The sequence below is a fragment of the Talaromyces stipitatus genome, genomic scaffold (assembly GCF_000003125.1).
Source record: "Talaromyces stipitatus ATCC 10500 scf_1105507295541 genomic scaffold, whole genome shotgun sequence".
NCBI classification, from domain to species: Eukaryota; Fungi; Ascomycota; class Eurotiomycetes; order Eurotiales; family Trichocomaceae; genus Talaromyces; species Talaromyces stipitatus.
The window spans coordinates 2,886,574-2,912,215 of record NW_002990115.1 but is presented as its reverse complement, the minus strand read 5'-3'; the positions used below and the strand labels follow the sequence as shown (position 1 = coordinate 2,912,215).

The 25,642-nt window shown below is 46.3% G+C and overlaps 13 protein-coding genes and 1 non-coding gene across 14 annotated transcripts, besides 1 other annotated feature; 10 read left to right on the top strand and 4 right to left on the bottom strand.

Moving 5' to 3' along the window:
- Positions 1-10: 10 nt before the first annotated feature.
- TSTA_034110 (uncharacterized protein) lies at positions 11-1,115 on the top strand (the record flags this gene model as incomplete). Its single annotated transcript, XM_002480560.1, has 3 exons — positions 11-180; positions 240-877; positions 959-1,115. Exons 1-3 carry the CDS (start codon positions 79-81, stop codon positions 1,113-1,115), a joined length of 897 nt encoding a protein of 298 aa, XP_002480605.1. The 5' UTR covers positions 11-78.
- Positions 965-3,117, bottom strand: TSTA_034100 (Leucine Rich Repeat domain protein). The gene is made up of 3 exons (XM_002480559.1): positions 2,278-3,117; positions 1,231-2,227; positions 965-1,174 (listed from the first exon to the last, which is right to left on the bottom strand). The coding sequence occupies exons 1-2, from the start codon at positions 2,865-2,867 to the stop codon at positions 1,294-1,296; spliced, it is 1,524 nt and encodes a 507-aa protein (XP_002480604.1). The 5' UTR covers positions 2,868-3,117; the 3' UTR covers positions 965-1,174; positions 1,231-1,293.
- A 259-nt stretch (positions 3,118-3,376) lies between these two features.
- TSTA_034090 lies at positions 3,377-3,481 on the bottom strand. Its single transcript has one exon. It is a non-coding gene; the product is annotated as a tRNA-Arg (tRNA).
- A 671-nt stretch (positions 3,482-4,152) lies between these two features.
- TSTA_034080 (NAD dependent epimerase/dehydratase, putative) lies at positions 4,153-5,423 on the top strand (the record flags this gene model as incomplete). Its single annotated transcript, XM_002480558.1, has 2 exons — positions 4,153-4,167; positions 4,305-5,423. 2 exons carry the CDS (start codon positions 4,153-4,155, stop codon positions 5,358-5,360), a joined length of 1,071 nt encoding a protein of 356 aa, XP_002480603.1. The 3' UTR covers positions 5,361-5,423.
- Positions 5,424-5,527: 104 nt separating this feature from the next.
- On the top strand, positions 5,528-7,097 carry TSTA_034070 (HAD superfamily hydrolase, putative). The gene is made up of 3 exons (XM_002480557.1): positions 5,528-5,715; positions 5,774-6,076; positions 6,137-7,097. Exons 1-3 carry the CDS (start codon positions 5,567-5,569, stop codon positions 6,900-6,902), a joined length of 1,218 nt encoding a protein of 405 aa, XP_002480602.1. The 5' UTR covers positions 5,528-5,566; the 3' UTR covers positions 6,903-7,097.
- Positions 7,098-7,574: 477 nt separating this feature from the next.
- TSTA_034060 (aspartyl-tRNA synthetase Dps1, putative) lies at positions 7,575-9,328 on the top strand (the record flags this gene model as incomplete). Its single annotated transcript, XM_002480556.1, has 3 exons — positions 7,575-8,435; positions 8,471-8,596; positions 8,651-9,328. The coding sequence occupies 3 exons, from the start codon at positions 7,575-7,577 to the stop codon at positions 9,326-9,328; spliced, it is 1,665 nt and encodes a 554-aa protein (XP_002480601.1).
- Positions 9,329-9,597: 269 nt separating this feature from the next.
- Positions 9,598-11,414, top strand: TSTA_034050 (uncharacterized protein). The gene is made up of 2 exons (XM_002480555.1): positions 9,598-10,164; positions 10,265-11,414. Exons 1-2 carry the CDS (start codon positions 9,767-9,769, stop codon positions 11,331-11,333), a joined length of 1,467 nt encoding a protein of 488 aa, XP_002480600.1. The 5' UTR covers positions 9,598-9,766; the 3' UTR covers positions 11,334-11,414.
- Positions 11,415-11,463: 49 nt separating this feature from the next.
- TSTA_034040 (uncharacterized protein) lies at positions 11,464-13,542 on the bottom strand (the record flags this gene model as incomplete). Its single annotated transcript, XM_002480554.1, has 2 exons — positions 11,464-13,075; positions 13,133-13,542. The coding sequence occupies 2 exons, from the start codon at positions 13,540-13,542 to the stop codon at positions 11,464-11,466; spliced, it is 2,022 nt and encodes a 673-aa protein (XP_002480599.1).
- Positions 13,543-13,833: 291 nt separating this feature from the next.
- On the top strand, positions 13,834-15,478 carry TSTA_034030 (SNARE complex subunit (Vam7), putative). Its single transcript, XM_002480553.1, has 2 exons — positions 13,834-14,907; positions 14,967-15,478. The coding sequence occupies exons 1-2, from the start codon at positions 13,883-13,885 to the stop codon at positions 15,016-15,018; spliced, it is 1,077 nt and encodes a 358-aa protein (XP_002480598.1). The 5' UTR covers positions 13,834-13,882; the 3' UTR covers positions 15,019-15,478.
- A 311-nt stretch (positions 15,479-15,789) lies between these two features.
- On the bottom strand, positions 15,790-17,368 carry TSTA_034020 (hexose carrier protein, putative; the record flags this gene model as incomplete). Its single annotated transcript, XM_002480552.1, has 6 exons — positions 17,244-17,368; positions 16,916-17,136; positions 16,834-16,873; positions 16,305-16,783; positions 15,992-16,074; positions 15,790-15,837 (listed from the first exon to the last, which is right to left on the bottom strand). Exons 1-6 carry the CDS (start codon positions 17,318-17,320, stop codon positions 15,790-15,792), a joined length of 948 nt encoding a protein of 315 aa, XP_002480597.1. The 5' UTR covers positions 17,321-17,368.
- A 2,344-nt stretch (positions 17,369-19,712) lies between these two features.
- Positions 19,713-20,624, top strand: TSTA_034010 (uncharacterized protein; the record flags this gene model as incomplete). Its single annotated transcript, XM_002480551.1, has 2 exons — positions 19,713-20,426; positions 20,448-20,624. The coding sequence occupies 2 exons, from the start codon at positions 19,713-19,715 to the stop codon at positions 20,622-20,624; spliced, it is 891 nt and encodes a 296-aa protein (XP_002480596.1).
- Positions 20,625-21,213: 589 nt separating this feature from the next.
- TSTA_034000 (uncharacterized protein) lies at positions 21,214-22,118 on the top strand (the record flags this gene model as incomplete). Its single annotated transcript, XM_002480550.1, has 2 exons — positions 21,214-21,416; positions 21,449-22,118. 2 exons carry the CDS (start codon positions 21,214-21,216, stop codon positions 22,116-22,118), a joined length of 873 nt encoding a protein of 290 aa, XP_002480595.1.
- Positions 22,119-22,518: 400 nt separating this feature from the next.
- Positions 22,519-23,092, top strand: TSTA_033990 (uncharacterized protein; the record flags this gene model as incomplete). The annotated part of the gene is made up of 2 exons (XM_002480549.1): positions 22,519-22,764; positions 22,787-23,092. The coding sequence occupies 2 exons, from the start codon at positions 22,519-22,521 to the stop codon at positions 23,090-23,092; spliced, it is 552 nt and encodes a 183-aa protein (XP_002480594.1).
- A 130-nt stretch (positions 23,093-23,222) lies between these two features.
- On the top strand, positions 23,223-23,619 carry TSTA_033980 (uncharacterized protein; the record flags this gene model as incomplete). Its single annotated transcript, XM_002480548.1, has 2 exons — positions 23,223-23,287; positions 23,322-23,619. The coding sequence occupies 2 exons, from the start codon at positions 23,223-23,225 to the stop codon at positions 23,617-23,619; spliced, it is 363 nt and encodes a 120-aa protein (XP_002480593.1).
- Positions 23,620-24,048: 429 nt separating this feature from the next.
- Positions 24,049-24,071: a sequence feature (AT_rich).
- Positions 24,072-25,642: the final 1,571 nt, after the last annotated feature.

The following is a 25,642-nucleotide window of genomic DNA, read 5'->3' as shown; positions in this document are numbered from 1 at the left end:
TTTACTACATATACCTTGAATTTCCACACCTCTTTCCATCTCATTAAAAATAATAATCGAACCGTCCGACAAAACAAAATGGCAGACCGCGTCAAAACAATCGCAAAAAGCGAGATAGAGCGAATATCCTCCCTCACCTACAGGGCCATCAAATCCGGCGCATATTTGTATCCATTTCATGTACTTCCCTTTAGCTTTACAAAATTATCTTACAAGAAAGCTAACACAACAAATCAAAGGGAATAATCTATCTCCTCTCCCATCGCACATTATGGTCCCCGCTCCGATCCCGCCTCGTGCCCACCTTAATGCTAGGTATAGGCATAACAACAGCCATGTTCTTCCTAACCTACATCCCGCAAATGACGTTATTAGCATTCACATCTGGACCCTTCGTAGCGCCCATATCAGCTGCGTTGCTCGTGATCAATGAATCGTCTGCAATAACCGGGTTTTTCGCCTCGAGAGGGATGTTTTTTGGACTCGATGGGCAGGGGAAGTCCTCGTCAACCTCGTCAGTGACACTGGATGCATTCGATGCTACGCTCATGTTAAAGGGACATGAAGCCCTCGTCCGTGGTGGACGGGAAATCAAATCTCCGGCTGCTGATAATAATATTTTATCAAGATTAGGCGGTTTTGTTGGGATGAGTAAGAGGAACTCGTTCAATTCCGGCGGTTCGACGGCTGATGGTCTCATTCGCTCATTGCTGTATCTACCGCTTAACTTCATACCAGTCGTGGGAACGATTGCGTTTTTGACCCTCAAAGGGAAGAGAATGGGTCATAATGCGTTGGATAGGTATTTTGAGTTGAAGGGGTATTCGGCTAAGGAGAGGGAGGAGTGGTTGAAGGATCATGAGGGGGAGTATATCGGGTTCGTTCCCTAACACCTTCCTCCCTTTATTTGTGGGGAGCTGGCGAAGTGGTGAGATGTTGATGCTGACTGGGTTGATAGTTTTGGTGTTGCGTCTTCCGTCCTGGAAATGGTTCCGTTCGCTTCGTTCATATTCGCATGCACGAATACCGTTGGTGCGGCGTTGTGGGCTTCGAATATTGAGAGCAAGTCTGGTACGGCACCCGGGTTGAGGGAACAGAGTAAGAAAGCTGCATAGTGTCTTTTCCTCTTGTATGCGAACATACAGATACTGGGTATTGCTATCTATTATGTAATCTATATACATGCATCAGTCCGAGAAATGCCGCTTGTATGTACCATATATGTACTACCAATGCCAAAAATATATGTAAGGAAATACCCCAAATTGTTTTCACGAAACAACGTGTCTGTTGTTATGACTCGTCCACTTGAGGAACGCATCCCCAACTACAACCCCTGCGCAAGAATGGCAATGGACGCAATTCCGCACCTGATGCACGTGGGAATTTCAATCCATTCTCGTACGTAGCACAATCCCACCATTCAATCCATTCTGTGCGCGGAATCACAAAACTGCGATGACACACAGAGCAAGACATGCCACCAGCATTTCGGACAGAAACCGCCTTTCGTAACAACCGAATCACAGGTTCTGGGTATTCTACCGAGGTTGCGTCGCCGGCGAGGAATTGGTCTAGATACGGAGCTTTGCTGCATTCGAGGAGCGCTAGTTCACGTAGGGATGGAACTCTGCTTCTTGGACTCTTGTGCGAAGGATCCTGGAACTTGCCGGATGATTTAGTGTTCAGGACGGGCTTGCCCTCTGCATCGAAACGTTGCACGCGGCTTGTGGCAATGTGAATAGGTGCCCATGCATCTTCCGGCGCCGGTCCTTCATATTCACAAGATCGAAGATCGTCCTCTGGTCCATCCCCATGGTGCCAATGCTCAATATCTGCTGCCGCTTCTTCAAGAGACATGAAAGGATTAGGATGGATAGTCAATTGTTTCAGATCCCCCTTTCGTATTAGCCACAGTACTTCCCAAGGTAGCGTAGTCAGCTGATTCACAGAGAGGTTGACCTCTTGTAGATTCGTCAGCTTGCGAATAGCCCCGGGGATTTCGACAAGCTCGTTGTTCCGCACACTTAGAACATTCAAATTGCCCAACTCAAATAATTCAGATGTCAGCTCCGTTAGGTGATTACCCGCCAGGAAAAGTCGAAGAGCAGGCGTCAATGATGTGAATACTTCATCGGTGACGGGTCCATCCGCTACTGCCGGTTGCTTCGTTAGGTGTACAAGGGGTCGGAGCAAATCCGTCGGGATACTCTTTAGACCGAAGTTACTATAGCTAGATCAGTCGAGCGAAGTTATCATTAGATGGCTAGAATTTACCTCAGATCAACACTCTCCTGGCCTTTGTCGAGACAGTCATTGACCATTCGTCGAGCATTTCTGTGCTCTTGCGACTCATCTGTACTCTGTATGTTTCGAGCGGCAAAGACTGGACCGGCTACCTGGCCAGTCTCGTTTTTGATACTCTCAGTATTCCAGTGTGGTAGTTTGAGCTCTCCTTCCTCGTTTCCAGCCCATGCACGCGCAATGAAATCTTCACATGACGAAGCTTCCGAAGACAGGAGACAATCAGACGAAGACTCATCACTTCCCATCCACACACCACTGTCTAAATTCCTCTTCTCTTTAAAATCAGCTCTTTTCCGTTTCGCATCCTTGGCCATCTCCCCCCACCACGTGCCACGGTAGCGTCGCTTTCGGGAATGCTCGAGTTGCTGTCCATAATAGTTCTCCAATGACGATGATGGGATGTCGTCGCTTGAAAAGAGTGCCGGGTCACTGGACGGGAGGCTGGATTGACTAAGTCGGGATGAAAGTCTTTTGGGTTTACGAAATGGGTGCTCGGGAGCTTTGGCGGGCGATCTGTGACGTATGCTCCGTAATGGAGGAAGAGGAACCTCTTGATCCATCTCCTTGATAGCATACAAAAAGGATTCACTTCCAATGGCGAGCCGATCCGTTTCAGAGCACACACCACCAAAGCTTCACAACGATTCGCGTCAGCTACGGTATCTGGCGGGCACTTGGAACAAATGCACCTAATGCATGCACATCAGTTGGAGGAGACGATCTCGGCCCAGGAAGAATATGCCAGCGTAACAGCTGGATAAGCTCCTGGAGATGTCCTCGAAAAGGTTCAGGAAATAGTATGTAGAGGATGGTCGCTTGACTGTTTACCGCGAAGGGAAGTCGCGAGTGGCGGAAACGACGCGTTATAGTTCGTCCAATCATATTGCCGGATGGCTTCGCGATAAGATAGTGTTATCAGCAGAACGGCGACATAGCGCATTCCATCTGACGCCAGCCAAGGCTGCAGTTTCTAGAGTGAAAACGTACCTCGCTAAAAATTTATAATTTGTATTTCAAGTGAGAGGACATTGTCAGATTCGACGAAAGGAAAAAAGAAAGAAAAAAGAAACGAGCGACGTGGGACTCGAATCCACAACCTTTGGTGAATCAGTACAATCAATCATGAGATTGATTGACGCCGAAAACCAACGCGCTACCATTGCGCCAGCCACCCTGGGAAGAATATGCCACAATTTACGATATGAAACTCTTTCTAAATCGTCGGTGATGGTTTCCTACTTTCGCACAGGAATTCTTAGCTGTTCAGATAGATTCTAAAATCCAAAGTAACTTGGCTATATAGCCCAATGGCGCCGCATAAATTCTGGCGTTATCTTTCCTCAAAGTTCTGAAATTTGACATTGCCCAGATGGTTCCAAGGTTGCGAGGAAGGAGCCTTCAGATATGCATCCGGACTTCCCGTGGATACTGAATTCCAGCCACCCACGTCCAAAGATTTCTTATTTAGCAGATGGGCGACCTTCAATGTTGACATGACCTTGGGAGATACCGATGAAAATCTCAAATACCCATTGATGCAGGCACTAAATGAGTATATCCTGTATCAGAGAATCTACATAGTACCATATCCACTTGTATTCATGGTACTACCTATATGCATGAAATTGGCTCCAGACACTCCCTAGCTACGTAGGCAGGCTGAATAAACATACCGAATCTGCCCCAGATCCCTGCCCAAACTGTATACTGCTCAGGTGCACATCGGAGTAATAGAGATTTTGACGTTCAAGCCATGTTTCATCGGTCATATAGCGTACAGCATTTCCAACGGCAAATGTTCTTATCTCCGAATATCCGTCGGTAAATGCTCCTAACTTCTGTACTATGACGACTACGAGGGTGAGTGTATGCCCTAAGTGTACACGTTAGTAGATTTTAGTACGAGTCTGACGACTGTCTACTAAGTATCTAGGACTGCAAAACTGAACGCTCATTCCGAAATCCGTGCTCGTATCGTGGTATAAATACCAGAGTAGACTCCCAAAGGATGTAGTAACAATCGAGTAAACGTATGTCCCATACGAAGATCGTACGTATCCAAGAACTACGGGCCAAGCATTACCGACATTATGGCCCAGCCAACTAAAAGCCGCATATTCATGACCGGTGCCAGTGGGTATCTCGGCAGCGTCATCACAGAACATGCCATCGCCCATGGATACGAGGTTCACGGTCTTTCTCGCATAGAGGCCAGCGACGAAAAGCTGAGAAGTCTCGGGGCTGTACCAGTTCGCGGTGACCTCCAGGCTCTCGACGTACTGCGCCACGAAAGTGCCAATGCCGAGATCATCATCCACCTCGCCGATGTCATGACGAGAAACCCGGACTACCATGCAGGCCTGCGTATCGATGCTGCTGCAGTCGATGCAATCTGTGAAACTATACAAGGAACCGATAAACCTCTGCTGGTCACTTCAGGGTCACTAGTGGTTGAAGCCGACCCCAACGGTGAGGAGACTACTGAAACATCGCCGTTACAGAAAAAACCAGTAAATGACCGATTCAAGGCCGAAGATCATGCTATCAACTGGGCTAGAGAGAAGGGTGTTCGCGTGATTGCAATTCGCCTGGCCCCATACGTCTACGGACGCGGAGGAAGTGGTATACGGCTATTCATGCAGATGCATGCCCGCAACGGGGAAGTGACATGTGTCGAGGACGGCAGTACAAGAACATCGACTGTGCACGTCGATGATGCGGCAAGGATGTACATTCTGGCAGCTGAAAAGGCAAGTGCCGGAGAAGTATACAATTGTACCTCGTCCACGGATGTTACAGCGTTGCAACTTGCAGAGGCAATGGGCTCGATTCTGGCGTTGCCTGTAAAGTTCTTCAAATTCGATGAAGCGGTAGCAAAGTTTGGTCCTTTCTTCAGTAAATTCCTTTGCGCAGTGAATCGTGCTTCCAGCGCTAAAGCATTTCAGAGATTGGGATGGCAGCCCCGTGAGCCGGGGATCATTGACGACATCAAAAGTGGTTCATACTTGGCTGTGACTGAGAAGTTGCGTGGAAAACAAGTGTCTAATACTTGATACAAGTCTCGATTTCTGTTCGATGTACAGAGTACGTAGTAAATAATAGTGTGGAGTTCAACTCGAATGCAGGTCGTTGGTGGTGAAAATAAGCATCTGTGTCACCATGTGGGGCGCATTGCAGTACGTATGTCCCGTGGTTATCCGTCATCCCCAACCACTCTTTCAACTTCTTGAAACAAGAAGCAGACACCAATTGACAAAAGATGCTACTGAATCGCTTACCACGATCAGTTTTCTTTTCTCAATTTCGCTACAATGCAGGACTAAGGATACTTGTCTCACGGCCCGTCCAATATCGCCGTGATTTCTTGACATCCGCTACAGAAGCCCCTGATATCGCATTTGCTTTCGAGTCAGTATCTCGATGATTTCTTTGGATGATTCTTGCTGACTTCTATGTACGAATTTAGTATCGATGGCGTCCTCCTTCGTTCCTCCAAACCTATACCTGGCGCTTCAGATGCTCTTCGTACCCTCCAAGAACGCGGGATCCCCTTTATCTTGTTGACGAATGGCGGCGGAAAGCATGAGACTGAAAGAGTCGCCGAGATTAGCGAAAAATTGAACATATCTCTAGATCCAAGCGTCATTATTCAGAGTCATTCACCGTTTGCTGAGCTGGTCAATGGCGCATTTGGACAGGAGGCATTAGAGAATAAAACTATTCTAGTAGCCGGCGGTGACGGTGACAGTTGCCGCCAAGTCGCCGAAAGGTATGTCACTGTTGCTGAGCTGGATTATCGATGGTAACTGGTCTAATATCTGTCGGACAGGTACGGATTCAAATCAGTCGTGACGCCAGCAGATATATTCGTTGCGCATCCCGGTATATGGCCGTTCGCCAAAGTCTTCAAAGACTATTACAAGTCTTTTGCACGGCCGCTTCCCAAACCAATTGACCCAAGCGATCCTCAGAAAAGTCTTAAAATTGACGCAATGTTCGTGTTCAATGACCCACGAGACTGGGGTCTTGACGCCCAGATCATAATAGACATACTTTTATCTTCGCAGGGTATCCTGGGAACGTTGTCTGATAAGAACGGCAAGTCTAATTTGCCAAACCGCGGATATCAGCAAGACGGCCAACCTCCACTGTACTTTTCGAATCCAGATTTATGGTGGGCAGCAAGTTACCATCTTCCGAGACTCGGTCAAGGAGGTTTCCGTGAAGCTTTGGAAGGAACCTGGTCAGCCGTAACTGGAGGGCCGGACTATGGAGTCGAGCTTATTAAAACTGTGGTTGGAAAGCCATATGCGCTTACATACAGATTTGCTGAAAACCAATTACTAAGGAACCGATCGAAGATATTTGATAGTGACAGTCTTCCTCCGATAAGGAACGTTTTCATGATCGGTGATAATCCGGAATCTGATATTCGTGGAGCGAACTCTTACAAGAGTGAACATGGTAGCAAATGGCATTCGATCCTTGTGCGGACCGGCGTGTATGGTGGTGGTACTCCCTCATACGAACCGACAATCATTGCGGACGATGTGAAATACGCCGTAGAGTGGGCGCTGAAGTCTTCTGAATACTGAGCAGTCTCTACTAGCTATCACCGTCGAAACCTGGATATGTAAATATACATTGCATACCAAAACTTGTCAACAAATGCCGTTGAGATATATACCAGCTTCATAGCCTTGAAATCTAAGGCCGACAGTCTCACATATCACAGGACTCTGTATAGTTACAACTATACACTAATACAATGATATCCCAAATCAATCTTTCTATGGAGTAATGTATAATATAAGAAACCATTTGCGAATAGCGCTTTCTAGTTTATTTGCATGCGACTCTCGTTAATTGGATGGCGCTTCAAGCCAACAGCAGCCCGAACTCGGCTGATTATTTCATATGAGAAGGAAAAGAATCGTAAAATAGTACTTTTCCAATACTACTAACGGATAAACCTATTTTCTCGTCCTGGGACAAGGATATTAGAAAATATGCACGTGATGTACGAATCAGGACTTAGGGCTTAGGGCTGGGTTAATGAGGGGCCGTTCCAGACAGCGGGGTGACAATGGCAAGAAGTTTTGAGCCGGAGACTTTGTGAATCATAAGACATTATTTGATTCTACTGTGAGTCACTACAAACAGCCAATTTAATTAAAATTTTTGTGCATTAATCCTCTCTCATACTAATTTGCATGGTGAAATAGCTATATATTTTTCTCGTCTTATCGTCGAAAAAGCATCTGAATATGGCCGACACAACCCTTCCCCATCGACCGAAGCCTGAAGAGAGCTCAGAAGATTCTCCTGCGATCGAAAATGCTCCAATCGCGGAGGGGGGCGCCGCTGCTCCTAGCAAAAGCGCATTGAAAAAAGCCGCTAAAGAAAAAGCCAAAGCCGAAAAGGCTGCAGCTCGTGCTGCTCAGGAACAAGCCCAGAAGGCCGCTAGTACAGCAGCAGATACTGCTGTTGGATTATATGGCAAGCTCCCAGAGAGCGAAGATCTTGTGCCCGCTATCGACTTTTCGAAATTAGGAGAAGAACATTATGAGAAGGAAGTTACTGTTGTTGCACGTGTCGACAATACCCGATCACAGAGCGCCAAGCTTGGTTTCCTCATGCTTAGACAGAAAGGAAAGAAGCTTCAGACAGTCATTGCGGCACCCCAAGAAGGTCCTGTATCGAGGCAAATGGTGAAATGGACTACTGGTCTTAATGTCAACTCTATCGTGCAGGTCACCGGTATCGCAAAGAAGCCCGCTGTTCCTATCGCATCTGCTACTTTGACCGAGTTGGAACTTCAGATCAAAAAGATCTACATGATCGCAGAAGCCGCCCAAGTACTCCCGATGCAAGTCAAGGATGCTGAACGACCACCACCACTTACCGATGGTATCGAAGGAGAGCCTGAACTCGACGCTGAGGGTGTCCCTGTTGTCACACTCAAGACTCGTTTAGATAACCGTGTGCTCGACCTACAAACAGAGACCAGTCAAGCCATTACCTGGATCTCAAGCGGAGTTGCGCAATTGTTCACGGAGTTCATGCTGAAGAGTGGTGCACGCTGGATATTTTCATCGAAGCTTAGTGGATCGTCAACGAAAGAGGAAGTGAAGTTTTTGAAGTCAAGTACTTCAACAAAAAGGGTTACTTGGCGCAGAGTCCTCAACTTATGAAACAAATGGCCATTGCTGGAGATATGGAGAGCGTTTTTGAAGTTGGTCCTGTGTTCCGTGCTGAAAATAGTAATACTCACCGTCATTTGACAGAAGTAAGTATATAGAATCTCTTTTTTCTGTGGCTCGGTTGTTAATGATTCGTATAGTTCACTGGACTCGATTTCGAGAAGACTTTCAGACATCACTATCACGAGGTGCTTGACTTCGCCGAAGAACTGCTTGTGTTCATCCTCACCGAGCTCAAGGAACGCTACAAGGACGAGATTGCCGTTATTCAGAAATCATACCCCAAAGCAGGCGATTTCAGGTTGCCCAAGGATGGTAAAGCTCTCAGATTGAACTATATGGATGGTGTTGCCTTGTTGAAGGAAGCCGGCGTCGACACTTCTGAACAAGAAGCATTTGAGAACGACTTCACCACCGCTATGGAGAAGAAGTTGGGACAGATCATCCGTGAGAAGTACGATACCGACTTCTATGTGCTCGACAGATTCCCCATGGCAGTCAGACCATTCTATACCAAAGCAGACCCCAACGATCCCACGTTTTCACACTCATACGACTTTTTCATGCGTGGTGAGGAGATCATGTCGGGAGCTCAGCGTATCAACGACGTCAAGGAGCTGGAAGAGAGTATGATCAAGAAAGGGGTTGACCCCAAATCGGAAGGTTTTGAAGATTATTTGAATGCTTTCCGACAGGGTTGCCCTCCACATGCTGGTGGTGGTCTTGGTCTGAATCGTATTGTCATGTTCTTCTTGGGTCTGCCAAATGTTCGTTTGGCGACTCTATTCCCTCGCGACCCTCAGCGCTTGAGACCATAAGCGTGTTTGTTGAATCGGAGAAAGAACTTTATTGTATTAGAAGTAACAAACACAAAAGGAAATATGACTTTATTCAACGTTAGCTGTTCTTTTCTTGCCCATGTTCCCCGGTCTCTGGTTGATTGGTCCACTTTAGCTGTAGGCTGTAGTAGCTTAAGCTTCCATGTCGCTATTCCGCTTTTGGTTCCTGTTATCGATAAGATGGCACGGAGACTTTTAGACCGTCTGCCTAGCTTCATACAAACACCAACTTCACACTCAGTTGTAAGAATACCTTATACAGCTGCATATCGTTGTTTAAAATAAAGGGGAACCATGTTTTGATGTCTCCTGAAATACCAAGATGGCTGGCCTAGTTTAATTTTAACTCTCTGCAGACTACGCCATCTCCGGAACCTCAACAAGATTTAGCCAACTTCAACTGGAATCCTTCATAAGATGCCCGAAAAACGCAAGACAGAGTCCGTGTTGGAAGACAGCCAACACAGCTTCCTTGCGAAGCGTGCGCGACAACAAATTTCCTATGATGACCTGGACGAGTCCGTGCATACGCCTCCTGTGGCCCAACCCGAACGATCGACGAGGAATGACCTTGAAGACGATGTCGTGGACGCGGACGCATTCGGAAACGAAGGTGAAGAAGAACACTTGGGGTATAATAGCAAAACTACCACAGCTTCAAATAAACAGAGCGGCCGTCAACGCAATAATCAGCAGCCCCGGGTAGATCCCATTTATGGGCAAAGAAGTGCTTTTCCTGGTTTGGATGATGCCGGCTTCGATGAGCTACTCTACGGCCCACCGGAGGATGGATTGGAATACTTGCGCCTGGTCAGGTAAGCTCAGATCCCATTTCTCCCGGTTGTTCTACGCAATGGGCTAAGTGCATATGGGTTTGATCTTGAGCTAATAAGATTGTGTTCCTCATTGTTACAGGTCCGAAGCGAACTCCTTACCTCCTCTCTTCGTTGCGCCAAAAGCCAAGATGGAACAAAAAGAGATTGAACAAGCCGATGTAACAATCGATCAGATTGGAACAGAGCTCGTATATCAGACGAAAGGAGAGACAGAACAAGCCCAAGACGAGTCCGGCTATGTCCTCATTGACGGGGTAGTGATTGCTACATCCACCACCAAGGACGCAACCGAGTTTGATGGCGAAGAAAAACGAGACGCTCAGTCATCATACTACAATCTACTAAAGCATCGCTTCGTTCTCCTTCGGACAATGTTACGATGCTCCCCTCCGGCCGCTTCAATTGCTGATCTCGATGAAAGTCACCCTATCACACTCCCGTTCCACTCCAAGGCTGCTCGGACAGCATGGACGCAATTATTATACACTGCAGAACCACAAATGGCACAGCTAGCATGCATGGACATGGAATCTGTGCTTGGGGTTATCCGACTATTAGGGCCTGTGATGATAAAATGCGTTAAGGATAACGATGCAAATCAGTTACGACGTATTGGTGCATGGGCATGGGGTCTGTTAGGTCGATGTCGAGATGTAGGCGAGCTGGGCAGTGAAGAAGTCGGTGAATTGAGAATTTTCGGAAGGAAAGCGCTTAATCTCCTGAAGAAGTTGAATAGAAATAAGGACACTTCTATTCCAAACGCCATGGTTGTGGATTCTGAATCTGAAGACAAAGAATCTAGCGATGACGAGGAGGAGATTGCAATGGAGAGTGTGGAGTCAGCTGAAACGCAGGCAATTAAAGACCTCGAAGCGGCTAAACTTCAGTTACAGGCACAGTTTCTCGGAAAAGATACTGAAGAAGAGGAAGGTGAGAGACGAAGGAGGAATACTTCATCTCCGCTTGAAGCAGGTGTGAGCGAGCAAGAGATGGTTACCCTCCAAGAGACTACTATCAGGAAATCATTACCGGATACCACAGTCACTGGAGAAGAGCAGTCTCGTATTCTCCTGGACATGATCATCACCATTGTGGGTGAATTTTACGGACAGAGAGATCTTCTACAGCAGAGAGATATCTGGAATTAGCTATTGGGGATATATAATAGTGAGAATTTGTTCATGATACCCAGAATACTAATTAATCGAATACATCCCAAACTCATGATGAAGTCAAGATCGTATATACATGTATACATTAGGCGATACCGCATTGGACTTACGAAATTTCTCCGAACTGTTCCCAGATTGCTCGTCGAGTACAATCATCTTGAACCCATTGCTCAATTCTAGCCGCAGTATCATTGACCAGCCACTCATAATACAACCCGTTGGGTAAAAATATTGATTGATGGGCAACAACTTGATCAACATCGGGCATGAAGATGCGCACCCATTGCGGATCGACGGGGCTGGGCGGTAGGGCGCAGAATAGACGATCTTTTGGTAGTTTCGTTGATGTTGATTGTGTTAGTGATGACGATGATGTTGGCTCATGTATGTAGGATGGTGAAATGGGATTGGTATCGGTCTTGGTCGTTTCTGAAGGTACCATTGATGACAAGCTTTCCTCTCTGATGGATGTCGAGGTAGAAGGCGGCTGTCTATCTTCAATATCGTCGTTTTCATTGTATGGAATAATGCTATTGTCGAGATCACCTCTGCTCTGTGATCGGAGGGATACTGTTTCTGGTTTTTGTTTGTTCTCATTCAGTTTCTGCACAAGCTTTTCACGCTCTTTAATAGTTGTATCGAGCTCTTTCTGAGCTCTTTCGTGGAGTTTCACCAATCGTTCATGTTCTTTTTGCGCCTGTTTAAACACTTCTTTATTGGTGTATTTGGATGGATCGAATATTGATGGCTTTGGGGGTATTGTCGGTAGAGGCGGGAGGGATTCGAGCACAGACGTGTAATTTTTGTTGTCCGCGTTATCTTCGTAGTCTGCGTTCGGTGACAAATGCTCGGGTAGGGTCTCAAACGACCATTTTGGTGAAGGGGACTCCTGCATGGGTGACGGCTCAACTTCAGTTAGATGCTCATCGGTATCGTTGTCACCTGACAGTATGGGGCTGGGGAGCTTGGTCAAATTTTCAAGTGATCCCGTAGCTAACGCTCGACTCGACGGGGACCCGTCTGTAGAATTCCTCACCTGAAGACTTTCTGATGGTGACTTTTTAGGGAATCCAGAACTTGCTGTGTAGTAGTTCACAAACCTGACCCGTTTCTGCAGCCGACCATGCTTATCAACCTTTGGTTTCAAATCATCTATACCATCCAACTCTTTCAACAGCGCATATCGCCTGCGAAGCCCTGAATAGTCGGCAAGACAACCACCAAATTCGAAGTAAGAGCTGGCATATTCTTTGACCGCCGTTCTCAAGTTTCCTGAGTTCTTCTTCAAAAAATTCATAGCACCATCTAACTGGTTACGCTTCACGCGATGCACATCATTCACGAATGGAGGGTCAAAATTCGAATCAGGTATCTGCTCATACCAAGAAGACGCTGTCGATTCTGTCGAGTATTGAGAGCTTTGGTCGCTTGGAAGAGAATCTGTTGTTTTTGGTGAAGTTGTTCGATTTAGGTCTTCCTGAGACGGATCTTCTATACGCCTCGGATTGAATAAACTGGAGAGTCCAGTGCTAACAACACTTGGATGCATTCCTAGAAAAGGTACATCGAAGTTTAACGTTCCAAGCAGGCGATGTCTATATCTGCTGGGACTGCTTTCATTCTCAGATCCAGCCTGGGCCACTTCTGCGGCCAGTATGCCACCCAGACTGTGTCCGAGTAAGATAACATCAGTTTGGTCTGATTCATGCGGTGATAACCTGACATCAAAATATCAGTTCGGCTTCAGATAAGCAGTACTGAAACATTTAGCCTACCAACTGCTGAACTCATCGCGAGCAGCACTCATTGGACGCCGTGATTTATATCGTGGGTATATCTTTGAATACACCACGTGCGACTCTGCCAGAGCATTGGCGACTAAATTGTGCACGTGAGCTGGAAATTTTCGAAAGCTATCTTCCGCACCCATAAAGCCGTGGATGTAAATCAGTAGTAACCTTCGTCGTCCATCCCGAGGGTCTCCGGGTGGACCCAAAGATATCGTTGAGGAACTTGCGTCCTTTCTCAGGGGAAGCGGAGGTGGTCTTTGAGCGGAGCTTGCATATCTGTCGCCGGATGTGTTCTCTGTCGAGGAGATATTGGATAATGTCATACACAGTGATGCGTCTTGATTGTTTGTTGAATCCACCGAGTCATCAAGTTGCACTGGAGGGTGCACGATCATGATGGGCCTGTCATGTGACGATGGCCACTGCAACGTCTGCCTTCGCGCTTTCGTAACCTCAACACATATGTAGCACTCAGGAAGACCTAAGAAATCGACCTAGTGTTGAAGAGAGCTTAACTGCCTGCTATAAGGATCGACCTGAGAAGACTTGAGGTGTAAATAAAGATCATTCCGCAGAAGATCATTGGTCCATCTAAGTCGCTGGCTGCGTCATCGAAAAGTGGGTCTCTGTAGATAAGCAGAGCTTAACTTCATCTCAGGCAAACTCGACGCCCAACTTCACTCTTCACTCCAATCATTTTTGAATTAATGAAGCTTGCTATTCGATTTATTGATCATGCCGTCAAATGTTGAAATTACCATACCCACAGCAACTCTAACGGGGGACTACACGACTTACAACATAACTGTCCGACTACCTTTGCGATCCATAGTCGTCCAAAAACGTTACTCCGAATTTGCGACTTTCCACGATGATCTAGTCCACCAAGTCGACGCACAACCTCCGGTACCGCTCCCCAAGAAGTCCTGGTTTTACAACACAAATTCAAACGAGAAGCTGAGAGAGGAGCGACGACGAGGCCTAGAGAAATACCTACAAGCAATCAATAATTCGGACGACCAACGATGGCGGAATACGAGCGTATGGCGGTCGTTCTTGAATTTACCTATACAAGCTTCTGCAGGAGAAAATACGTCGTCTGCGAGATTACACAAAGCAGTTACTAGTCCTGGTAGTGCGGGATCTGCGCCGATAACAGATCCGGTATTGTGGTTGGATTGCCACCGCGAGATGAAATCCCATTTGCACGACGCTCGCCTGTATCTGACGAGAAGGGATCAAGCCACAACTCCTCAGAAACAACATGAAAGTTCAGCACATGCAAAATCGAGTTTAGCAAAGGCCGGATCAATGATTACAGCACTTGAAGACGGCCTGAAGAATCCAGGGAATGAAAATTGGGCTGGTAGTGGTCTTGGTGAGGGCGAAATAAGACGACGAAAGGATCTTCTTGCCAGTGCAAAGAAAGAAAAGGACGGATTGGAAAATTTGCATCATGCAATGCTGCAGAAGAGTAGATTGGATACCGCAGTGGCCTCGATACAAGACAAGAATGAACTCATGAGCAGTAGTAAGCCCCGCGGAGGCGGTCGAGTTCTTGGGAAAGAGACAGATAAAACACGCGAACTGGATAACCAGGGAGTCCTTCGGCTTCAGAAACAGACTATCGAATCTCAGGACAAGAGTGTCGGCGAATTGCTCAAAATAGTTTCTCGACAGAAAGAGTTGGGCATCGCTATAAACAATGAGCTGGAAATTCAAAATCAACTTTTGAGTATGGCAGATGAGGATGTTGATAGGTTAGTAATCTCGTTTCATATCTCTTTACGGGGACGCTTACTGATAATACATTTTATAGATTACAAAACAAGATTGATATTGGAAGCAAGCGAGTGGACAAGATATCATAAATGAGGAGACGTGTGCATTGAACAGCGTCAGCAGATTGACCTAGATGTGACCAAATAACGGTATACCCTGGTGTAAATAGATATGATCATTTGAGTTATCTTCTTGCCTCTTGTGGCGCATGGCGAATTTCAAATCTTTGTGAACTGTGGGCGATTACCAGAATCACATGTTCTTCACCAAAATCACGTAGTTTAGCTGAAGAAAAATATTGAGATCTTTTTGGCCTTAGCTCCAGATGTCAGTAGCCAAGAAGCATAAGCAATTTGTATGATGAGGATGCTTATGGGTTCATCTCTACTAAGGATGATTTGCCCCTGCAAAGTGAACACCAACCCTCATGAAAGTCGGTGAAAGAGAACATAATGATCAAATTCATGAAGGGTGTCAACCTTGGAAAACCACAAATTCATGACCAATGAGCCCTGAGATTGGAAATGGCAATGGAATGACTAAAGGATATCCTGTAATCGCCGCTGTCGAACGCAATGGAGGGCATGCCGACTACTACTCGAAAACACCTCTGAGATAGTCTCAAGTGGACGGCCTCTTGTTTCTGGCATGAAAAGTGCACAGACTACAACGGTGAGAAGAATACATCCACAGAAGAGGAAGTATATGCCGAAAGACGATTTTGGTAGTAAAATTGGGGTAATAAGCGCGACGAAAAAGTTTGTCATCTAGATCAATTGATTGATAGAATCATATCTTAGCCAGATGAAATCTTATAAAAGCAGAAAGTCGGCAAACAAATCCAAGAGAAAACGATGTACTTACACAATTTGCACTTTGAGCAAGGCCCGTGACTGTCGCTCTGGTTGCTACTGGCTGTATTTCACTGGCATAGACTTTGATCCCAAGAGCCCAAGCTAGTGAGATTTATCAATAATGTTAGGAAGGAGCATCTGATAAATAAGGAGAGGCGAACTAACTCATGCAATTTGAAATTGAGAAAAGGTAAATAGAGACTATTACCACCCATCGGCCGGGCCCAGAAGTCTGATGAACGCTTCCAGAAGCATATAGGGATCCTATGATTGCCATAATAATTGACAGCACTACTCCACCATATAAAGTGGATGCTCGACGGCCGATTTTATCTGTTAGAAGAAATGCAGGTATCGAGGTCGCAAAGATCAAGATGGCCGAGACCCCCGATGCCAGGAATGAGGTTTCAGATGAAGATAGCCCTGCTTGCTGAAAGAGAAGGGGAGCGTACTAAAAAGATGTTAGTATAACAGAAGACACTCGAAGTAGCAAAGGAAAAAAAGCTGTATATAGAGAACACCGTCAATTCCACTTAATTGCTGCATAGACATAAGGAAGACAGCTAGAAAGGCCTGTTTCTGAGATGCAGGGCCCATCACTCGCCGCGTATTGAGAACAGCATCATGATAATAGCTGCGGAATCGAGTAATGAAATTAGTATCTAATTGTTGCTCATGCTGCACCGACTCCTGGAAGGTATCCGGTCCTCGATCAGCTCCAGCTACCTCTAGCTTGTTCCAAGCCCTCTCTGCTTCGCCAAGATGACCACGATGATTGAGCCATTTAGGAGACTCGGGAAGATAGTATAGCGCTGATAGAGCTAGTGCAAAAGAGATACCAGCTTGGAGCGCAAGCGGAAATCTCCAAGAAAAACTGGTAGAGCTTTTCACAGTTCCATAACACATGAAAAATCCAACCATCAGCCCAATGGTGATGAAAAGTTTCACCATTGACGCAAGAGGTCCCCGAGTCTCCGCTGGCGAGATTTCACAGATGTAACTAAACGGAATTCAGTAAGACCATGGAAGTGGCGAAGGGTCAATACTGACACCACTAGCGTACTAAGAAACAGTCCTTCGCCGGCTCCAACTACCAAGCGACCCAGTATCAGAACTCCCAGTTAGTTTGCACTAGCTTCAATGACAGCACCGACCCCAAAGACTAATGCCCCCGCAGCAAGAGCCCGCGTGCGGCCCAAAGTATCCGACAACGTCCCTGAAAATAGCGAAGCGAAAGTCGCGGAGAGAAGTACGCATGAAACTATTAGACCTTGGAGCGAGAAGGAAATTTCGCCGAAGGTAGCTGTGAAACTCGACATCACAGTAACTGGTCCAATTACTCCTGTGTCGAGCCTAAATTGAAAATTGTAAATACTTAATACTACAGCTTTGCGTTTTGATCTGGCCGATTGAAAGATGGGGATTTCGAAATACTGGAAAGGGAAGGATGGATGCATTACCCATTCAAGAGGCCACCCAGCGACGTTACCACAGAAGAGACTAAGTACCGTGGAGGCAAGGACACTTTTATCTTCATTTTTGTATTGTAAGATTTCTCTTCAGCAAGCGAAATACTTTTTCTCTTAATGGGAAACGTGGAAATGAGAGAATGTTGGAACGAAAACGAAAATAGATGCTACATATATAAAGTAGCATGGATGCAGATGAATGAGGAGAACGAGGGGAACGAGGGGAAGCAAAAGGAAGAGGAAAAGAATAATGTTGGCATATATTAGAAGCACGTGAGGTGGCCTAGTATGTCCAGCCACTTGATGACATTAGATTAACTAGAGAACAAAGAACAAATGAGCTAGTATAGCTTATGTGACTATACTCGAATATGCTTGAAGCTTATACGTGGTAGAGTGTCCGTATCTGGACCTAGAAATATGAGTATGATTGGCTAGAGTTTCCTGGGAATTGCAGTGATAGTTCAACGCTAAGAAATCAAGGATCAAGCCGATTTGCGTCGGTGAGACTCCAAATTCGATATGTAGTTAGACAGGGATCTTAGATACAAGAGTCACGAAAATTTGTAAACCTTTAAACCCGCCTAGAACCGCTGTTCAAATGCTGTCTTATACCAGCTTCATGTTCTCTGTTACCGATACTTGAAATATGAATGCCATGCTCAGAGTATCTTATCGAAGAAAGTAATGCTAGGGTTCCTCCTGTCTTCGTGGGGTTGCCCTCTACACTACGACTAGTTGCATGACTCGTGTCTAGTGTCTATCCTGAAAATAGTGGAATATAATTATATAACTCATCATGATATGATTGATATCTACTAAGATCATAAAAATTCATGGAAAATCCCAACTTTTGGCAGAATATGGAAAAATTTGTGTCAAAATAGGACTGCCTAATCGGGAGCCGAAGCCCTAATTTCCACTTGTATATGGTCTAGCCCAAAACGGAATTCGAGGTAAACACCGAAAACCTCAAACGAGCAATAAAGAGAGTTTTCGAAAGACACAATAGAAATATCTATTAGGCTACAATTAAATAGCACAAAGGGATATCGGTTGGTGTAACTAGCATGTGCGTACACTTGAAACTTTCGGTTTTTTAGTTACGATAAGGCAGAGAAGAATGATAGTAGCCATTGCCTTTTCTTCTCAGGGATCTATGAGTCACGCATGAAAAACATTGATATTGATAAAGATGCCAACAAAAAACAAAGAGCAGTAGAGGCCTCTGAAGATCGGTCATGATTATCTGAAAGACATTGTAAATACTCAAGGCCTCGAATAATCATTCTCTTTGTGCAGACTTGCCAGGGAGTTACCGTTTATCGCAATCCCAACAATGAGCCAGACAATAGGAGTAGTACTCCTCAAGGTAATGTGTATCTCTAGAAAAAAACCATGGTATTTAATCATTTTGGGATACCGGGCAACATTCATTGAGATGGACATTGCCCTGAATGACGGAAAATCCCATCCTTCCCCTGGGCGCGAAAGAATCCGTTTGTGTCATATGCGAGTCTTAAAAAGGTCAGCATCTCCTAGAATTTCTTTTCTTCCACAACAGAAAATTCTCCTAGGATTCCAGTAAGACCAGAATTTTTCTTCCTCCTACACAACTCATTTTGAACCAAATTTGACCATCGAAATCTGAAGCCCTTCATTCTTCCACTTATATTTTCGTAAGATTCATACATCAACATAGATCCCCTATCTATTTGCTCGTCCATGTTGATACTTGTCATCTTTGGGTTCAACTCAGAGAGCTTCCTCTTCACAGATTCAGTAGGCCTGAGGGCCACGGTACTCATCGACCGTGCAGCAAAGTCGTTTTGTGGATCAGTCATGCTTCATGGGGCTGATCATTTGACTGGTATTCTTCTTGATGGTCACAACCAAACCATTCAAGCTGGCGACAGTGACAGCGACGATTTCGAGACTGCGAACGAGACGTGCCCGTGATCTTATCGCCCTGATCCTCATACATCAACCATACTTGAAGACTCTGCTACCACATTGGTATTTATGGAGACACCAGCACGTTTACCCGGTTCAGACGAGATCCCGGAGGAAACTGACCCCTCATGTACCGTGAGATCGAGAAACGATCGAATCCAGACGCGTTTTCAAAGATGAGAGATTTTGTGGCCCTTATGTTTTGTCTCATATTGCTGTTCAAATTTTTGCGATGGCTTTACAACAGAATTTGGGCTACAAAATTGGCGCAAAATAATGTTGGGATTCAAACCGTGAATGTCACCTCAGGGCCAACGGACCCCTTGATCGCGGAACGATTAGGAGCAATTCTCAATCATGTGAGAGCAACGCAGGCAGGATCTGGAGGTCACTCTGAATCAAATGCTCACATTGTCGGGATCGACGGAAGGGTTCTTGAGGCAATCACATCGAATAATCAAGCCCATATAAAAGCCATAGACCTTGTGGCGGCACCACTACAACGAAATGCCAGTCAAGGATGTAGCGAAAGAGACATTGAACAAAGAGCCGATAGCCGCACTCAAGAGCGACTGTCTAAGGTACTATCATCTTCGGAGGAAATGGAAAGTATCCTTGATAGGCTCTTCCAAGAAAGGATGTCTGAAATACAGAGACGGCTTGAGACCCTTGAAGACAGAATCAATGAGCAAACCAGACAGTTGCAGAAGCCTGGAAATGATACTCTTCCAAAATGTGCGTGTGCGTGAAGAGTTGGAAAAGAACTTTGAAGGCTTAGTGGACAAGAAGCTTGACCAAATGCGCAAAGAAATTCCAAACCCACCAGTCGTCGATGAGAAGAGATTGGAGGCATTAATGGATGGGAAGCTCGAACAAGTGCGCAAAGAAATTCCTGAAGCACCAGTCGATGGAAAGAGGTTCGACGACTTGGTCCAGAAGGTTGAACAAGCTCATAAAGAAGGTCCAAAAGTCTACGAGAAGGACTTGCAAACCTTGCTAGACAAGAAAGTGGAACAAGTTCTCGAAGGAATCCCGAAGGCATTGGCCGTCGACAAGAAGATCAAACAAGTCTGCAATGAGGTTCTGAGAGCACCCGCCTTTGGCAAGAAGGAAGCAGAGGACTTGGTGAACAAGAAGCTTGAGCCTGTGCGCAACGAGTTTTCAAAAGTACAAGCTGTTGACAATGAGAAAGTTCAGGATTTGGATAAGAAAACTGAAGGAGTGTAATAAGTACAACAGCAGCATGCTCCGGTGGTGTCTAAATTGGAAGGTGGTGTTAAAGAGTTGACCGAACGAGTCAATACCATGGACGAAGCGTCTAAAGAAACGTTCCGTTCACAAAGTGAGTCTCTCTCGAATCTACGCGAAAATGTCGAGAAACTGGAGAACGAACGAGAGCAGTTCGAGAGCGGTAGGTAAGCTCGTGATGAGTTGATTGATGATCAAGGGGAACTGATCAAAAAACTAGACGTCCCACGTCTCCCAAGTCGTCTCAAGAATTTCGAAGATAAATATGAAAATCTCGAAACGACTGTCAAAAAGTGCGAGAGACATTGATGATTGCAAGACGGAGGTTGGACAAGATATACGAATGGGCATTGACGGGCTTCAATTGGGTCGAGAAGCTCATGACAAACGTCTCAAGGGAATAGATGAACGAGACAACCAAGTGATCCGAGACATAATTGAGTTACAATCGACGATGGAAAATCATCAAAGGTCGCATGAACAAAACATTCAGAATCTGCGAGAGTATCACTCGGAGAGGATTAGTAGCTTGGAATCGAATCTTCAAAGCACAACGGACCAAATTCGAGGAGACTTGGACACCCTATGGAGAGAGCATAATACACTGCAGAATATAGTTAACGCTTCAATAAGCGATTCGCAAATCACAGCACCCATTTAGGGAAGTTCTTTAACGGTGCCTCAGTCCAGCTCTGGCAATCTGTCGAATCCTTTTTCGGGAACTCGTCCGGATCAGCAGGCTCCCACGATCAGTGACCAAATGAACATTGATCAACAGACTCCAGAATCAATCCATCCAAATGCTCCGGCTCCCCAGTACAGTTCGGCCCTTCAGTCTAATCTAAATCCTCTACTCCGAATCACTATTGCGCCTGCTGAACAGACTTCTACTGCAACAGACGAGATGAACATTGATGAACAGACGCCAGCACTAGCACCCATTCAGCAAAATATTCCAATGGTGTCTGAGCACAATCTTCCTAGACTGACAACAGTAACCTAGCAGACTTCCCCTGTTCAACAGGCTCCGCAACCACAGGTCAAGTGGATATTGAGGAGCAAGGCATTAGGACACATATTCTGCCACAGGTTTCAGGGACTATTCAACCCAGCTTCGTTCCACAGTTGAATCCTGTCTCTCAATACCCTCCTCCACCGCAGGCACCCGTTGACCAGACGAACATTCATCAACAGGCCTTGGTACCAGTTCAGTCACATGGCCCAGTGACCCCTCAGGACAGCTCGGTTTCTCGACCAATATCCTTTTACAGCCTGCTCCTGCCAAACAGACTACTGCTAATCCGACTACGCCAACTACTGAATCCGCTACGGGTTCCGCTAGTTCCCCCCCCCCCTCCATCCAACTCCGAAGTGTCTAGAAATCGTCACATCATTAAAGCCAAAGGACAGTTGAAAAAGCGCGGTGTGCTACAACAATCCCAAGCCGAGTTTACCACATTGGCAGACAAGAAGAGGACGGAGCAGGTCTCCCAGGTAAATCCGACGCATACACCACAGGCCGACCCAGAAGCTGTAAGTATCCGGAGTCGGAGAGCCACCTTCCAGATGGTCGCGCCATTACATACGGCCGAATTGGATCCTGATTTGGACGAGAAAGAAATGCGGAATGCTCAGCAGGAAGCGCAGGAATCATCACATATCTAGAGAGGATCGTCGGTCTCAGGTCAGGGTTCTCCTTCTTCTCCTGGATATGTGTATGCTGCAGGCGTACCTTATGACGCTGATCAGGCTGGGGCAAGGCAAGATACCCAGACATCTCCACATGTCCAAGAACAATCATTAACTCGAAGTCTAGAGACTGAAGAAAAAGGACAAGAACAAGAAAACGTGACTTCACAAGATAAAACGAGCAACCAGTCACGACTTCGGGGCAGCAAAAGGTGACGGATAGGACTACTACGACATTGTCGCCATCGTTATACGCCAGCCGATGGGCTGTCAAAGAAAGTACTGTGGCACCGGAACATCAAACAACAAGCCAGGCAGGTGAGACTTCTGTCAAGCAACAGGAGGAGTCTCAGGGTATTGAACAAGGCCCTTCGCAATGGAAACATCGGTGGCCCAACAACAGCCAGCGACAAGCAATACAGCTCTGGGATTGAGCAGTCGGGAGGAGACAGGTGAGACCTCTGAGAACTCCCTGTCGAATGTCTCAGGACAATCGTTAAGCGAAAATCAATTGGGCCCATCAGAGGAAAAGACAGAAGAGAAGCCATGGGGTGCAACAGTAAGCAAACCAATCGGGGTATCCGAGGAAGAGAAGAAAAAGCGTGATTTTGCTGTTCAGCACGTGATTTCAAATATGAAACTAGAAGTCACTCACTGAAACTCGATGGGCGGTACTAGAGCAACTGACGGACACGCCGCCGAGGAACGAAGAGACAGCTGAGGTTTCAGAAGGACATGATTCTACGCATTCACAAGAGAAACATGTGGAAGAGAAAGATACAGCGTCAAGAGAGGCAACAGCAACCGGACCAACGATGGAGTCGAGCGAGGAAGACAAGGTTGCACATGATGCTAGCAGAGAGGAGTGCTCGGGCACCTCAAGACCCTTTTTTTGCCCAAAGCCGTTGGGCTACATCCAAGCAACAGGTGGCTACACCACCAAGGAATGAAGCACTAAGTAAGCTAGCTGAAATTTCGGAAGTACAAAGTTCTTCTGATTCCCAGGAGCAATCAGTGGAGAAGAGACGACAGGAGCCAGGCCAACGAGCGGGTCGAGCGAGCAAGACAAAGTTGCGCATGATGGCGGCAAAGAAGAGCTTTTGGACTCCCCAAAGCCATCACTCCCCCAAAGTTGCTGGGCTACAGTGGCTACGATATCAAGCAATAAGCAACAGACAGCTCAGTTGAGGATTCAGGCGCACAAAGCCCGTCGCGTTCCCAAAGCCAGGGATTGACTTCAGAACAAAAAGAGGATACAGCAGCGAAGGAGGCAACGGTAACCAGCCCTACAACGGAAATGAGCGAGAAAGACAAGGCCGCACATGATGCTAGTAAAGAAGCGTCTTTGAACATCCGAAGACATTTTCTTGCTGAAAGCAGCTGGACTACATCGGAGGAACAGCAGGTAGCTACACTGCCAAGAACTGAAGCAGCAAGCGACTCAGCTGCACCTGATGTTAGCAAAGAAGAGTCTTAGAACACCCGAAGACCCTCTTTTGCTGAAAGCAGCTGGACTACATCTACATCGGAGGAGCAGCGTGTAGCTACGCCACCAAGGAAGGAAGCAGGAAATCCATCTGTGGGATCGGGGACGTAAGGTAGGTGAAAAAGGATATGCTTTCAGCACATACAAGGATGCTTGCTAAACAGAAGGCGATAGGCTAAATCGAAGAACAAAGGGTGGCCGCAGAAAATGAAATGGCCAAAGATTCAGTTGAGGACTGCGAAATCTTTATTTACTAGCAAATCAATCAAAATGTCTGTGCCGGCCGACGCAATCAAACCATCCTATGCATACTTTCTGAGAACGGCTCCAAATAATCCAATGCCAGCTACACCAACCAATTGCTTAGCCTGGGATGATGCCCGCTCAGGCGAATTCGTAGTCATGACTCATGTAAGTATCTATTATATTTATTATATATTATACTAACAGATAAATATATGTATAATTTCTGGCCTGGCTGACTGCTGTCCAATTACATAGAAACAATATCCGCGATCTCGCCGTTAGCAGCGAAGCTGGCCAAGACTGGTTGCATGATTTCTATGAACTGGCTCGGCTCTTATATACAGCAATGAGCCTGCGCGACTAGGCTGCCTTTAATGATATCCTAGTGCGGTTGAATACTACGTGGAACATAAGTCAGTTACCTAGGACGCTTGAGAGCTGAAGCTTCCAGAGATTGGTAACTTCGGGACGGTATGAATTATGTCCGGCGAGATCGTCATCATTTGGGTCGGAAAGGTGTCCAATACATCCTGCGCCTTACAGTCAGAGGTATGTGATGAAAAGAGTCCCAGTACGCAGATAGTCAGGGCTCCAAGCCACAAGCCGAATGGAATGGCATTAGGCAAATTCGGGGACACCAAGAATGTTCAAGACGATCAGTTTTGCGAAGAGAGTGCACAATGGAAGATTGACTGCCATCCCCTGCAAGGCTGATATCATGCTGGGGTCTGAACTTACGTTGTGGTATATCTGATGAATAACCATGTCAACTTTCTGCCCTATCAATAATGTGAAACTAGTTAGTGACTCAATGTTACCTCGACCTCGATTCAAGCTCAGAATATCCACGTTGTCGTCCAGGTTGTCCCTAGTAGACATTGCCCTTTTCGATGACATTTTGTAACAGTAAGTATCCCTGCGTAGTGTAACAAGAGGAAGTCGTACACTATCACGCAGTTGGTAGGGTGGAGGCAGGAGCAATATGCAGCCTCAGGCACCAAGGCAGCCATTCTTTTCCTTCCATACATGTTTCCATTCTATGCATGCAAAAAGATCGGCCAAAAACGTGGTCCATCTGATTAGTCATCGCACAATCAATGTTCCGATCCATGGAACTGCCACTGACCACCTGACCTGGCCGGAAATAGATCATGACGTTGTTAATCAATATCAATCTGGCTACTCCGTACACGGAAGTATAGCACCGGAGAGACGGCCGAACCATCAATTGTATTGATTACGGAGTATTAGAAGGTTCTTGCTGTCACAAGACTTTGTTCTTACGAGGATGTCAGCGGCTGGCAGACTTCCGAAGTGTGAATGTGCACTGCAATTTTAGTGTCTAGGAGATATTGGCCAGAGAATATCCGATCTTGGCTGCCGATTGATCCGAGTGGGCAACTCTTGCTTTTTCCCTAGGTGAACCAACCACTGGCAACCGCATTCAGAAGGGATGGTCGCATTCGCCCAGGAAACAAATCATCCCAATGATATGCAAGTCTATTGCCGCTTTTGAAACTAGTATGTGGTGGCCTGAACTGGCTGAGCTGGGGTCGATGCGCCTCCCCCATAATGATAGTCCCCAGACATTGATTTTCTAACCGAGATGCATAACAACCGGTACATGGCGAAGCAGGGCAGTCGATACAAAGCAGAGCAAGAATAAACGATCTTTCTCTTCGACAAACTTCGTCTATTGTTGGAAAAAGCTAATCGCAGCCTCTGACGCGGTGGCGCAGCGATCAGAGGGCGGAATGGCTTGCTTTGG